This window comes from Apis florea, unplaced genomic scaffold, assembly GCF_048593485.1.
Source record: "Apis florea isolate Af1SG1 unplaced genomic scaffold, ASM4859348v1 contig_2350_pilon, whole genome shotgun sequence".
NCBI classification, from domain to species: Eukaryota; Metazoa; Arthropoda; class Insecta; order Hymenoptera; family Apidae; genus Apis; species Apis florea.
Genome location: NW_028256565.1, coordinates 1,768,936 through 1,782,979, shown reverse-complemented (window position 1 = coordinate 1,782,979; position 14,044 = coordinate 1,768,936). Strand labels below are relative to the sequence as shown.

The window sequence follows — 14,044 nt, the reverse complement described above, 5'->3', positions numbered from 1 at the left end:
ATGTTTATAAGATTTAGATAAGAATATGATCTAAAAAAAATTACTCAGTTTTCACATTTTCAGAATTATTTATTTTATTTAATAAATTATTTCATTTATTTATTTAATATAAAAAATAAAAATTTTTAAACAATAAAATTACTACAAAATTATATGTAATAGAGTAAAAAGAAAAAAATGAAATCAAGAGCAGAATCATAATTTAAATCGTTCGTCAAAGATATTTTTTATATAAATTATATATTTTTTTTCTTTATTCGTGATTGATTGAATTTGAATAACCTATTAATTTCTTTTTTTAAATTAGTTTTTTTTTTTTAATTAGTTTTCACGATCAGTTTTCTCTAATAAATAACATACACATTTCTCTTTATCTTTTATTTTTATAATGAATTAGAATTATTTACATAAATTAAATTTTTTAAAATTTTTATTCAATAGGAATTCATTTTTCAGACATTTTTTTTTAAATGTATCTATTTATAATGAATACGACAAAAGATAAAACATATACAAAACAAAATTATTAAAAAAAAAATATTATTTTCCGTTCAAGTATTGTTCTAAGAAGAATCATATCTGTACAGGCATTAAGGGATAAGTGAAACGGAAAGAGAGTCATCTCTTTGTTTTAGTCGGTCGTTTTTTCTTTTTTTCCGCGAGTCGATACGGTCCCAACTTCCGGCGCACCATAACGCCTCGCCACCAAGCTTGAATCTTGATTGCACTTTTTTGCATGTGCTCCCATCGCTCCTTCTCCTTTTTCAATGCTTCCTTTTCCGCCAGATACGTGTTTATGAACTTTTGATTACACCGATACTGTAAAAATATGGTTTTAAAGATCGATTTAATATTTAAAGATTGCAAGGAAGAGCAAATATAAAAAAAAAAAAAAAGTACGGAAAAAAATTTATAAATTTTTATCTTGTTTGTATTCATTAACAATTTTCCATATGAACAAATCCATATTTGCATATAAAACAATTTTTAATTCTTTCACCTAACCTTCCCGACTATAATGGAACCAAAACTAACCAAGACGATATTCTTTCTTTTCTCTTTATTATTTCTTCATCGATGAAATTTAACATGATTTAAAATAACAGATAGGTTATTGTTGACACGATTCGATTATCGATTTCCTGAAAGAATTTCACACGCATTACACGTTGTTTCTACGCTTACAAAAATAAGTTGTCGAGTTTTGATTTTAATTCAAAGATAGAATAATGAGAATTAGAAGGTTACGATATATACATTTACATTCTTCTTCCTTTGCATTTATATTCTTTTTTTCCTACGCGTCTTGGTTTCTATCGAAATTTCGAATGGAGAAAAAGTTATAAAATTTATGCCTCTCGTTTATTCAACATGTTCGTTATGTAAAATATAAAGAAAAAGAAAAAAAATATATAACAACAATACAAAACAAGCATACCTCTTCTTCAAGTTTATCCATCTCTTTTTGAATTATTTTTATTTCACTTCGTAACTGTTGGATCTCCTTTTCGTAGATCTTTTTTTCTCGAATATATCGCTCTTCCCATTCCTTGTTTTTTTTCTCTAGCAACTGTGAATTTGAAGAAGAGATTGTTTTTATCCCCGTCTAATTCCCTCTCTTTTTAATACGAGCATTAACAAACGCTTTAAGATGATACTTGATATTGAAATATTTATTTTATATGCATTTTACATCGAATTCATACATTGTCGTAATAATAAAATTAAAAATGCAACATGTTTATTTACATATTTTGAACACACGAAATATGCACAACTCATGAAAGTTTGTCTATGATAATTGAGAAGAAATAATGCTCACCGCTGTTTCCTGGATCAGAAATTTTGTTAACTCGGCGTGAACGCGCCGTTCATTTTTTTCACGTACGCGTCGATCTTCTAATACCTTCTCTAATTTTTCCACTTCCATGTCGCAACGCAACAAATTCTGCTCGTATCTTGCCTTCTCCCATTCCGTAGCGTACTCCAACTCCATGCTCGAGATTAATTTTAATTTTTCCACGTTGCGCTGTGCGTTGTTTCAAAATTGTTGAAAATTAAAAATTTCAACACGAGGGAAAAATATATATATACACAGCGCCGATACCTGCTCCTTCGCGACCTCGTTCAATATTCGTCTTTTCTCCTGCTCGTTAACAATCTTCCTCTCATCGATCATTCCCTGCAATTTTTTCGCACTTTCTCTTAATTTCTCTCGCTCCTTGAAAACTGCCTCTTCTCCTTTTTCGCGTCTCACGATCTTCTCGATCTCTTCGCTCAATAACTCGAACGTTCCCCGCTCTCGTATCTCTATCTTCAATTCCTCCATGATTCTTTCCATGCATGAACTGTTAAAAATTTGAAATTTTATTATTTATCGTCCTGTGCTTCGACGAAAGAAGAAATGAGCGAATAAATAAAAATTATCATTTACTTCATACTCGAGTATATTATTACAAATTGAAGTTGTTACGTTTCTCCAACCTGTTTTCGTAAATTTTCTTCGGGACGGCTCGTTCTTTAACATCGTCGATCTCCATAATTCCCATTTCCGGATTCAAGCCACTGCAACGAATGTAAAAACAAGTTTTCCAATTTCGTTTCGAAGGATATTCTTTTCGACTCGAATTAAAATTTCGTATCATCATACCCGTGGGGCGAACAGTCGAAAAGAATACCGCGTCTCGCGGTCTGCTTTCTCAGCGTGCTGTGGTAAATGGCCAACGCGTTCGTGAACTCCTCGAGCGCTGCTAAAATTACGGGCCGTTCCGCCGGGGAGAACCGTGAAGGACCATTCGTGGCCATTTGAGTATCCGTGTTTCTTTTCACTTTTGCACACCGAACATTTATTAACGTATTTTTTAATTATATCTTTGGTAATTTTCAAGCTTGAAATTTGTTGAAATTGAATTACACCCAATATTCGAGAATATTACAATTGATATACGATCTTTATTTTCTATTTCATAAAATTATCTTGCACGCTAATTATATTCTTTTCTTTAGTTTAGTTTAATTTAAATGGAAATCAAGTGCTCGTTTTAAAGAGCGAAACGTAAGATAAAAATTCTTTCGTTCTTATATATTTTCTCTCTCTCTCCCTCTCTTTAACAGAAACACACATTGCGGTTTCTCAACTCTAAATTAAAGTTATGGACGTCAGTCATAATGGAAAAACTATGGTCCGGTTAATTAAAATACCGCGCGAAAGGGATATCGGGGATCACACGATACGCCACACTTTTGATGGAAGTAAATATTCGAGAGAGGCGGTCTCGCCGAGTTTCCAAACACGTGATACGGGTTTGATCCATTACCGGCACGGTCGCCCTTGGAAACAGCGGCTCTTGGTATTTTTTACTATCGATCGAGCCGCCTGAATTGTTATATATTTTTCGTCAATCAACATTTTATCGTCGGATATACGAGGAAGTGCGATTTTTTTTTAATATTTGAACGATTTTAAAATTACTTTTCTCAGGGTAATTATTTAATTGCATTATTTCCTTCGTTGGAAGTTTCAAGCAGTTTGGAAAGAAAGAGATGGCGGCAAAAGGTCGAGTCGAAAACAGTTAAGCAGTTGGGAAACGTTATAGATAGATAGTCTTCCATGTTAAAGCTCGATTGAAGAATTCATTGGGAAAGATATCTTGTGGACACTCGACAACTTTCTTCCTTGGCGCTTTCTTCGTCGATTGTCTCAGCAAGGCTGCCGAGAAAAGAAAGGTTCATTCGAATACATTCCGTCCTAATTGGAAAACTTTTTTGTACCTTGAACTTTAATCGAATCTGCGTTGTCTAAAAGTTATACATATATTACACCAATACCCGTGGCTTAGAGATATATTTATGTATCTGTAATTCGTTAAAATCGAATTGCCAAAGAATAATATAAGAATAATATAAGATGTAATATTCTGTTGGACAAATTTTTTGTTTAAAAAGAAATAATTATCTCTTTTTTCAATTTTTATTTCAAATTATGCATATTTTATTATAGTCTTTTTTGAAAGATTATTTTAATCTCGCATAACGAATGATTTTGCCAGAATTCTGTTCTATAAAAAAACATTCATATTTTCATTCAAAGATTATAAAAGATAGGAGGAAACGTAAAGAATCTTTTGATATTTGTTTGTAGACCAATATCTATGAAGTAAAAATAATAATAAATTATTTTAACAAAATGGTGTAAAGATATTTTATATCGTATATATATATATATATTATATATGCAATCGACCTCTCCACTATTATGCGCGCTAACTTCAAATTACATCTAATTTGCACTCTAGTGGCTAATAAAGCTAACAAATTTTTTTTAAATTCTCATTTGATTTCATTTAGCATAATTTATTAATCTTTTAGCAGAAATCATACTCGTTTTAATTAAAAAACAAAAAAGCAGCAAATGAAATAAATAAAAATCGAAAAACAAAAGAATTTTATGAAATGAAATCGAAGAATAGTTTTAAAATACGAAGAATGCTTTTAAAATTATATGATTCAAGTTTCATTAATTGTCTGCTGAAATAGTAAAGCCATTGAGAATGATGGTACTTTAAGCCTGAAAACTGACAAATGTGGAGGATAGAGTTTGATAAAGGTGACAGAAACACGTCGGAAACATTGTAACGGGAATGTAATGTGCTTCCGAAAGTTACGCCGTGTACGAAAATTCCGTTTTGCTATGAAAGCTTGGAAACAGGAATAAAATGCGTACACATGCGCACAATCGAGGCGGCGTCGCGCATGCGTAATATTGCGGCGAGTGTGGCGAGGCGCGAGGGCGGTGTCGGTGGTGGAAGCAGAGAAACGTTTTCTACCCTTTGCTCGTCATCGTCGTCGTCGTCGTCGTTGTCATCGTATGTTCATCTATCGTTTCATTGTGCACACTCGTGGCGAACGGTGCAGTGAGTGGTATTGCCGCAGTCGACGAGTCGATACGCGGTTCGGATCGTATTCTTTCCTTCAATAATATCATTCTTCGCAATCGCGTATGATATTTCGAGCTGTCGACCTGTCGCGAGGGATCCTCGGTCACGGTGGAATCAAAGGTTATAACCTGTCATCGTCGTCATCGTCATCGGCGCCGCCGACGTCGTCGTCGTCAGTCTCGATCAGCTGCTTCGCGGGTGAGTAAAAAATATTTATGTTTTTCTTCTATGTAACTTTTGCTCGTGTTCACCATTTGTATCACTGTGGATATTAGAGTTAACCTAGTTGCGTTGCTTTTGGAACGCCCTCGTGTTTATGCCGCGAAAATGCGATATGTTTGAAATGCCGGGAGAAAGAAAAGTCGATTGAAACAATTCATCTATATTTTTAATTATTGTAAGATTTTTTTTTTCACTTTATTTGTATACATAATTTTTGTGAATATAATTCGGTCGATGTAGATAAGTGAAATTATCGACCTATTGGTGTTCTCGATGCCTTTACCGATTTAGGAATCCCAAGGGAAATTCCATACCTATCAAGATTAACCTAGTTACGAATCTTCGAACTGTCCTTGTGTGAGAAACTCGTTGCATATAATATAGTTTTGATTTCTGTGCAACGTGAAAGGAAAAAAATAAAAAAAAACAGTTTCAAGATAGACTTTTCGTTTCGCGTTAAGTAGTCTCGTAGTTTACAGTCACTTGTGTGGCGCTTAAATCTACCTAATTTAGCAACCGAGGATAACAGTCCTCGCTGAGTTCTCTCAGCGTTGACAGGCATAAAAGGCAAATTACGTAAATATTCGTATTGCACTTTCCCGCTGGTAGTTTTGTAGGTAAATACAGAATTTAAATCGCTTCTTGCACGGTTTTACGAATCTCTGGCGGTAGATATGCAGCGTCTTTAATTCTATCAGGGTTAACCTAGTTACAGAATCTTCGGTACGCCCTCGTGTTTATACCGCGAAAAGAAAGAACATTCGAAAGTTTGTAAGAAATATAGTTTTACTTGTATTAGCGTTGTTTTTGCAGAATTTTTTTTTTTTGTAATGCATATCAATACTTGAACTTAATTAATGAAATTAATTAAATTGTTAATCTTTGAGTATACTTTAGAATAAAAAAATGTGGAAATCGATATTTTTTATCGATGGAAATCGTCATTCTATTTTTGTAATTTTTTATCGCATACGAAATAATTTGAACATTAAATAAGATCAAGTTTTAATACAAGAAATATTCTAAAATTCTTATTAATAATAAATTTTGATAAAAATTCTCTAAGAGTACGCAAATATAAATAAACTAATCAAACATCTTGCATTCATTCATCTTAAAAATTCTAATCATTAAATGATTATTTTTCTGTTGTTCCGTTTGAGAACATGGGAATTTGAAAAGAATTTTTTTTTTTTCGCCATCTTTTTAATTAATGGGTTCGTGGCCGAGTAGTTAGTTTACACACGCGTCAAGAACGGCCATTGCCATGTATTAAGTACGCCATTATTAAATGTGTAGTGCGGCTAACTTAAAAGGATTATTTTATATGATTATAATTACTTTTTCTTTCTGTATCAATTTCTCGTTTATCGAAATATCAGAAAATACTTTATAAAAACAAATTCTAACGATAAAAATATTAATTTATATCTTGGAAAGTAAATCATCAATATAAATAATTGTTATAAGGTTAAATGATAAACATATTTTTTATTTTTCATTTTTCATCGTGTTCTTGTATTCTTTATGTATTCTGGAAACAAATCATAAAAATTTTTGTCATAAAATCTAGTGTCTAATTGTAAAAGCGAACATACAAGATACAAAATAGATAAACAACTTATTAAAATCGATTGAAAGCGAAATTTTCCGATACGCGCGAATTTAAATCGTATTTAATAATCACTTGCAATTCTCGTTTTGTCCATAATTCGTTCGAATCTTGGCGAAACTTGGTTTCGAATTTTCGAAGATCAATCGTATTTCGACTTATCTAGAACAAGGAAATCTTTTATTCAAACGGTTAAATTTTACGTCGTATAGTAAAGAAAGATCGAACGGTCCCGTACGTGGATAAATTTCTTAATCGTTCTGCTCGGTATATATGGTAAATATTAGATACATGTGATTGGTTGATTGTTCATGTGCCGTTAACCGTAATCCTCGATTCCCTAGATGACGTTCGCGATTATTGGTTAAACGGCACTGTCGGATTTATTGCTAGAATTACTACTGACTCGAATGGCGTGATATCATTTTCGGTTATTTATCGTCGTCCCATCGAAACGGGACGACGCATCGAATTCGCTTGGTTTATCGATGCATTTGTCGTTTGTTTAAGAAGGCTCGTTAATTGTTGTTAATAATTTTCTATTGTTAATAATTATTATAATTCCCTCTCAACGTTTTAATCCATATATATTCTCATTTATTCAAAAAATTAGAATTGAAATTAGATAATCGAAGTTTTGTCAAAAATTTTCTCGAGACTTTTAATAATGTTTATACAAAAAAAGAAAAAACAAATAATTTCCAATAATTATATCATAAAATTTCCAAATTACAAGAGAAGATCGTTATACACCTAATTATACCGTTTTAAAATCAATTTTCAAATATTTCCGCATCCGGATTAATTCAACATTTATAATCAATTTCAACTCAGAATTGTTAAGAGGATTAATCGGGAGATTGTCGTGCAATTACGGAGCCGTAAATCCCGACAACAATACGTTACAACGGCATAGCACGGTTTTCGAGACCCGTCCTTTATCAGTTTCACGAGAGAAACGCGAGCATAGAAACGGAGGTAGAAACATTTCTGATAACGGTTTTACGTACCGTTTGAAACATACTCGGTGAAAGGAAAACAAGCAGGGCTAGTCGCGAAGGTGGAACGTTGTAGAAACGGTTTGGCCTCCCATGCTTGGGGAGTTCGCTCGAGAGAAATTTGATCGATAAAGGCGCAACCGAATCGACGACATTTTCCACGCACAATCAAAGGGTTCCGTTCAACCTCTGCTCTCATAGCATTGTTTTATTGCTCGTTACGATCGACCTAATCTAACCCCATTTCCTTTTATCCCTTCTTGATGCACCCTCTTTTTTTCTTCTCTCTCTCTCTCTCTCTCTCCTCTCTTTTCATTCCAACAACTTATTTAGGCGAAAACCTTTTTCCCTCTCTTAGACACAATTTACGTCACGAGCAATTAACTTTTTTTTTCAGTCCATCAACTTTTTCTAACGCCGCTTCGTTTCAACAAGAAATTATCGCTCGGAATATCGCGTATTCTTCAGATGGATAGAATTTTTGAGGAGTAATTTTTTAATGCAATGTTTTACGATTTTTCGTGATTTATCAAAATATAAATTTTGATTTGGCAGGCAGAGACATTTTTTTGATAGTTGAACCCTCCTCTCCAGCAACTCGACTCGAGGTTAAGATTAAACCCTATTACCTACGATATTTCGAAATGGACCGAGGTAGAAGTGATCACTCGAGACAAAACTTCTGCAAGTGGAATATAATTAAAGTTTCTCTCTTCAAAACCTTGTCGCAGTGGCGACTCTTGCCTCTGCAATACCTCCGTCGCATACACTTTCGTACTGCGCTAACAGCCTACTTACCCATTCCGCAAGCGTAGTATCGGCAAGGTTGCACGAACGGTTTCACGCGAGCCCGCACCACCGAAGATTCCCCGATGTTAACGAACGGAAGCGGCGTGGTGGTTGCGATTTCCGGAGGAAACTCCCCGAGATCCGGAAGAGGAGTTGCGTACTGATTTCCTGGATGTGTCGAGGGATTCGATATAACGTATTTTTGCTGTTACTTTTGCATGCAATCGATGATCTTTTAACGCTTGTTTATTGCATCATTCGGTAGGAATGTTTTCTCGGGTAAAAATGTTGGGAAGCGTCGAGATAATACTGTGATGTCGACGATGATTCGAAGAGAAAGTTGTTCGTATTAAATTATCCACAAATTTTTGCAAAAAATGTTACGAAATTTGTTTGCTTCAAAACGAATTTGATTTGATCGTAAAATCTACGCGTTGTTCGCGGTTGTGGATTTTTTTTTTTTTTTTGAAAGGTCTGGCAAAATCGTTACCGCGAAACAAATCTCGAATCCTATTGGGATTCAATGGATAACTGCACAATAGTTCCCGACCCAAAGAAATGATTACAACTTTTATCGATATTTTTCGAATTTTTGCTCGATTCGTTGATGGTTAACCGAAAGAATCGGGGTGAGCGGAAAAAACAGACGCAGACGCGTTAAATTTTTTTTTTTGTTAAAGAAGGAAAAGCTAAAAAAGTGAATGTAAAAGAAAAAAAGAAAAAGAAAGAAAATAGAAAGAAGAGGATATCCGGTGTCAAAGAGTTCCGTGGAATATTATTTCTTTTCCTTGTGTTTCTTCTTTATTGAAGGAGAGACAGTTTGGGAGACTTAGAGGAAAGATATTTCAAATTATTTCGTTTCGAAGCGAAATTCGTGTACATGAGAAACTTGCAAAGAATTTCGACCAATTTCGGCGCACAAAGGAACCGAAAAAATACGGTTCAAGTCTATTTTTTCTCATGCACAATGGGGATTTAGATTCTGGGATCTTGGATAAAATGCAAGTTTATCTAAACGAAAAGAATTCTTTCGCGCAAAATCTATCGTTTCGACTTATTCGAAATTTTTGAATCAGTATCAAAATTTGAATTAGTATCAAATATGAAATTATTTATTAAAACGAAATTTAAATCTCATTCACGTAAAATTAACGTTCTGGAATATTTCTTGTATGTATAAATATTTATAATTTGTATTTCAATTTCAAATCTCCCGCCTTGCTCATTTAGTGATATTATTTAGTAACGTTCAATTAAACTAGAGCATTATTGGCGCCATCTGTCGCCAAGGAACGAGACCGACTCGATTGGAGAATTACGGTTACGATTTAAACTCTAACATCAAGTTTAACGATGTTTACAAAAATCGTGCGAGAAGTGAGCCAAGTATCTAGTTTGGAATCGAGAAGAGAGAGGCGGAGAGTTTTCGATTTTCGTTTCGCTTGGCTATTACGGTAACCGGCGATAAGAGGCACGAGTTCTACTCGTCGTGGCTTCCTTGGAAGGTTTCGCGATAAGAGTGGACGGCATGTGAACGCGAAAAGATTTTTCACGTGTTGCTTATCTTTCTCCCTTTTAAGGCCGGCACAATCGCTTATCGACCGGTGGAATTACCGTCGTTACGGGCCACGTTCCTCTTATGCGGTAATAATACCCATTGAACCTCTTCCGATTTCATAGAAACTCGATCAACGCATAAAGGAGCGTCGCTCTTTCTCTTCTTCGTTGGAAGAGCGCCTCTTCGATTTACTCGGCGAAGATACGCGCGTGCCTCGCCACGGAAAAACCATTAATTTTTTGTGGAATACGACACCGTTGTTTGGTCGTTGGGCAACCGAAGGAGATAGTTCTTCCTTTCTCGGAAGAAATTTTTTCCCCTTTCTTTATTAACCTTCGTTGTTCGACGGATGTTGAAAGAAGAATATATAGATCGATTAAAAGAAAAAAAAAATTTTCTCCTTTAATTCTGTGATAGATATATTTAATTTGTAAAACGAAACGAAAGGAAGGAATAAAAATGTTTCCGGCTATTGTCTGTCGTGGACGTTTTGTGGACGTCTCTTCGCTTCAAAGAGAGGAATTAAGTCTACAGTAATCGCGTGGATAATGGACAAGCGTGAAGCCTCCTTGACGCTTAATTCCTCATTTCGCGAGGGAGATGCGACATTGTACCGTGTACAGGGGGATTTACTCGCGTAAACAGATAGTGTTGCCGACCATCAACTAGCCTGTGTAGCCATTCGCGGCTTCGTCTAGACTAAACAAGCGTTCAAACGAGCGACAACAAATACAATTTCTCGTAATTTCTTTTTTCTTTTGTAAAAATATCGAAAAGTTGATAGAAACTTCTACGAAAGTTTAAAATGATTCGTCATAGTATTATCTTTCTCATTATGAGATATTTCATTTCAACATGTAAAGAGATCAATAAGAGGAAACGGAAGCCTCTAGCGTTAACGAGCTTTCTGAAACGGTTAAATTATACAATGCAACTTTCTGGATCAGCTTCGATTCCACTCGTCTCTCGCGTTTCCCCTCTTCGCTATTTATCCGCGTTTACCTTTTAGCTTTCGTTTCCCCCACCCTCCCCTTTTATTCCACGCTCTCTTCCCCTCGTTCCTGCTCGTTCCCCTCTCTTTCTCTCTTTGTGCTTCCTCCTCCCTTTGTTCGCCATCCATTCTACCTATTGTTTCTCATCCGTCATACCGGACCCGGACCGTTGAAAGACGCTGCAACGAGATCGGGGATATCGTCGAACTGAAAATCGACGATCCTTTGTGAATCAAAGGAAACTAGAAACGATCATCGAGTGGAATCGAACGAGTAAATCCATTCGGCCCTCTTAACGGCTGTTAATCATTTCTCGACTTTTTTTTTTTTTTTTTTTTTTCCCTCCTCATGACGTGAATCAATCGATCGGATAGAATCGAAATTCGCACAAACGTAGTTAGAAATTTGATTCCAATTTGATTCGACAAAGAGAAGTTTTCCTTTTGAACGAAATATACAGTTGGCTGTAAAGATGTATTCTCCTTCGTTTATTTCTTTCCCTCGTAATGAAAATTACGAGCATGGAAACGTTAACGATCACAATCGCCGAACACTGTTTCAGTTTCCTGCGTTCGAAGACGGCTCTCCCCCCCTCTCCTCCAAAGAAACGGGATTACACGAGGAAGGGAAAGATGAATGGCGTGTTTTCAACGACTCGCCTAATTGCATAAAGCGGGACACACAACGGCTTCCCTCCAGATTTTTTTTGACTCCTTCTTCAAATTGTTTTTCGAACAATCTTAATTGCGTTTAATTGTGTTATGATTTATGATTTAATCCTTTCAGGTTTCAGCCGAAACAACGATTTCTCACACCTGTTCGCTGAATTTCTTAGCTAATTTAAAGTGATTTCACGCGCAAATTAAGGTATAAAACTTTTATATTTTGATATCTTTACGTATAAAGAGAGAAAATTTGTCGTTTTCACCTTTCTTATTTCATTATTACAATCCCTTGCTCTCGCATTCATCGGCTATTCTTATTTTTCTTTTTATATTACATCTCTATTTTCTCTATTTTCTCTCTATTCAATTTTTTAACGAATAGAAATAATTTCGTTATTTAATAACGAAAAACTCATCAAAAACATTGAAAATAATATTTCTCTCGCCGCGATTGTCACGACTCGGACTAAAAATATAGTTTTAATTTGAGATAAAAAGAATTTTACTATTCAATAGTATATTATTCTACGCTTCATAGATAAGGAATCTATTTTAAAAAAATCGAACGTAAATAAATATCGTCGTCGTTCGAATCGCCGTTGCAGCGCAAAGGATTGATAAAAATTGTTTAAAATAAATTTTAATCTTTGGAAATTTTATGATCGAGAGTAATATCGGTCGAATCCTCGAACGAAATTGTCCCAAATTCCATCTTCTATCTGATCCTAATTACGAAACATTTTTTAGATTTTCGAAGATCTTGCGAAAATAATTTTTCGCTGGACGAGCGGAGAATTTCGTGTCAAGATTCGAAAAGAAAAGTGTTTTTAAAATTTTTCTCTTCTACTCCCGCTATATCGTCGAATACGTAGAATTCAGGACGTGGAGAACGTTTCAAGGGTTAATCCCGTCATTGGCCGGGATAATTTAGTTCCGAGCAAACTGGAGGCGAGGAAGAAATTCAACCGGTGACAATGGACACCTCAAAAGCGTGGCTTTGAGGGAGAATAAGAGAGAGAAGAGAGAGAGAGAGAGAGAGAAGGAGAGGGAGCCGCATTAGTCGAGCTCAAAGCTTTCGGGAGAAAGTCTGGCGCGGCCTCTTGTCTCTCTTGTCAACTCTTGTCTGTCGTTTATCTGCTACAAGTGTTCCGAATACACAGAGGAGGGGATAGCGTAAAAGCACGACGAGGCGACTCGCGAGTGTGAACAGCTTCTGAAACTGTATTTCTCTCCTCGTTCCCCCACCACTCTACCTTGGAATTTTCGTCTATTCCCTCTGTAATGGTAATTCGATTATGACGCTTGCAAATGGTTAAACGCAAGGGAAATAACCGGAGGGTAGAATAGAAAATTAGAGGAGAACAGAGAGATTACTGGTATTTTTTCTTATTCATTCTATATATATATATAGGTGTACAAATAAGTTCCTTTCCCTTTTTCTCTACTTCATCATAACTGGCCGAATTTGAATTATTTCCCGCTCGTAGCGCCATCTGAAAGAGCGTTCTTTTGTTTTTAAGAAGAACCGTGACGAGCGCTCTAAGTGTTTGCAGTCCTACGCAACGATTTCGAGCAATATGGCGTGCGAGAAGCGTCGTTCGCGTCGCTGTTTTCACATTCCAGCTTAGAAAATCGGCTGTCGAAGTTACTGATATAATTTGTGTGCCATTGAGAGAGAACGCTGTATCTTACGTGAACGTGCGAAAAGTGATAGCAAAGATTTAAATTTGGAAATTTTAATTTGAAACACGACGATCGCGTTCAAGTGCATCGAGAAAGTTCGACGACGGTGAATCGCTCGACCCAGACGCGAGAAGAATCGGTGGAAAGATCGGGTAATCTTGTTGTGCCCGATTCACGTAATAAAATCTTGAATTTGGAAGAAAAAGGGGAAGGAACTTATTTGCACACCTAACACTTCAACGATAAGTAGAATAGCACTGCGATTCAGATTTCTAAATCCTCGATACAAGATCCGATTATTCCATTCGGGATAATATTCCCTACACCCTGTCCAAGTTGATTCGCGAATCTGCATAAATCTGATTGGGGACAGTTCGCGAGCGCCAACAGTTTCGTGGCTTAAATCGAACAGGAAAGGTGATACGCAAGGCGGATGAATCGCAATATTCACTCGAGGGGAAAGAGATACTTGAGAGATATCGAGATACTCGAGGATTCGAACAACATTTTACAAGTTTAATGGCGAGAAATTAGATTCTGGGTGAAGTTGAGGCTAACTTTTTTAACGTTTTCCCCAACTTTCCCCCC

At 35.7% G+C, this 14,044-nt stretch overlaps 2 protein-coding genes across 8 annotated transcripts in view; one reads left to right on the top strand and one right to left on the bottom strand.

Annotated features, from left to right (window-relative positions):
* Positions 1 to 363: 363 nt before the first annotated feature.
* The window catches only part of LOC100866699 (dynein regulatory complex protein 9), a 34,551-nt gene continuing 20,870 nt past the window's right edge, over positions 364 to 14,044 (bottom strand). The window contains exons 2-8 of one of the 5 annotated variants that reach the window (XR_015291214.1): positions 2,651 to 2,828; positions 2,485 to 2,565; positions 2,108 to 2,348; positions 1,823 to 2,029; positions 1,439 to 1,570; positions 1,036 to 1,142; positions 690 to 819 (exon numbers count right to left, since the gene is read on the bottom strand). Coding sequence is in view for 4 of the 5 variants with exons in the window: in XM_086905012.1 (XP_086761138.1) it covers positions 619 to 819; positions 1,439 to 1,570; positions 1,823 to 2,029; positions 2,108 to 2,348; positions 2,485 to 2,565; positions 2,651 to 2,828 (1,040 nt within the window). In the remaining variant the exon portion in view is untranslated. Of the gene's footprint in view, positions 820 to 1,035; positions 1,143 to 1,438; positions 1,571 to 1,822; positions 2,030 to 2,107; positions 2,349 to 2,441; positions 2,566 to 2,650; positions 3,297 to 14,044 lie in introns of those variants that run through there. The other 4 variants (XM_086905012.1, XM_086905013.1, XM_012490823.3 and 1 more) reach the window with 4 other exon arrangements.
* The window catches only part of nAChRa3 (nicotinic acetylcholine receptor alpha3 subunit), a 70,493-nt gene continuing 61,256 nt past the window's right edge, over positions 4,808 to 14,044 (top strand). For 2 of the 3 annotated variants that reach the window (XM_086905009.1, XM_086905004.1), the window contains exon 1: positions 4,808 to 5,135. The gene's annotated coding sequence lies outside the window, so the exon portion shown is untranslated. Of the gene's footprint in view, positions 5,136 to 13,347; positions 13,609 to 14,044 lie in introns of those variants that run through there. The other variant, XM_086905008.1, reaches the window with a different exon arrangement.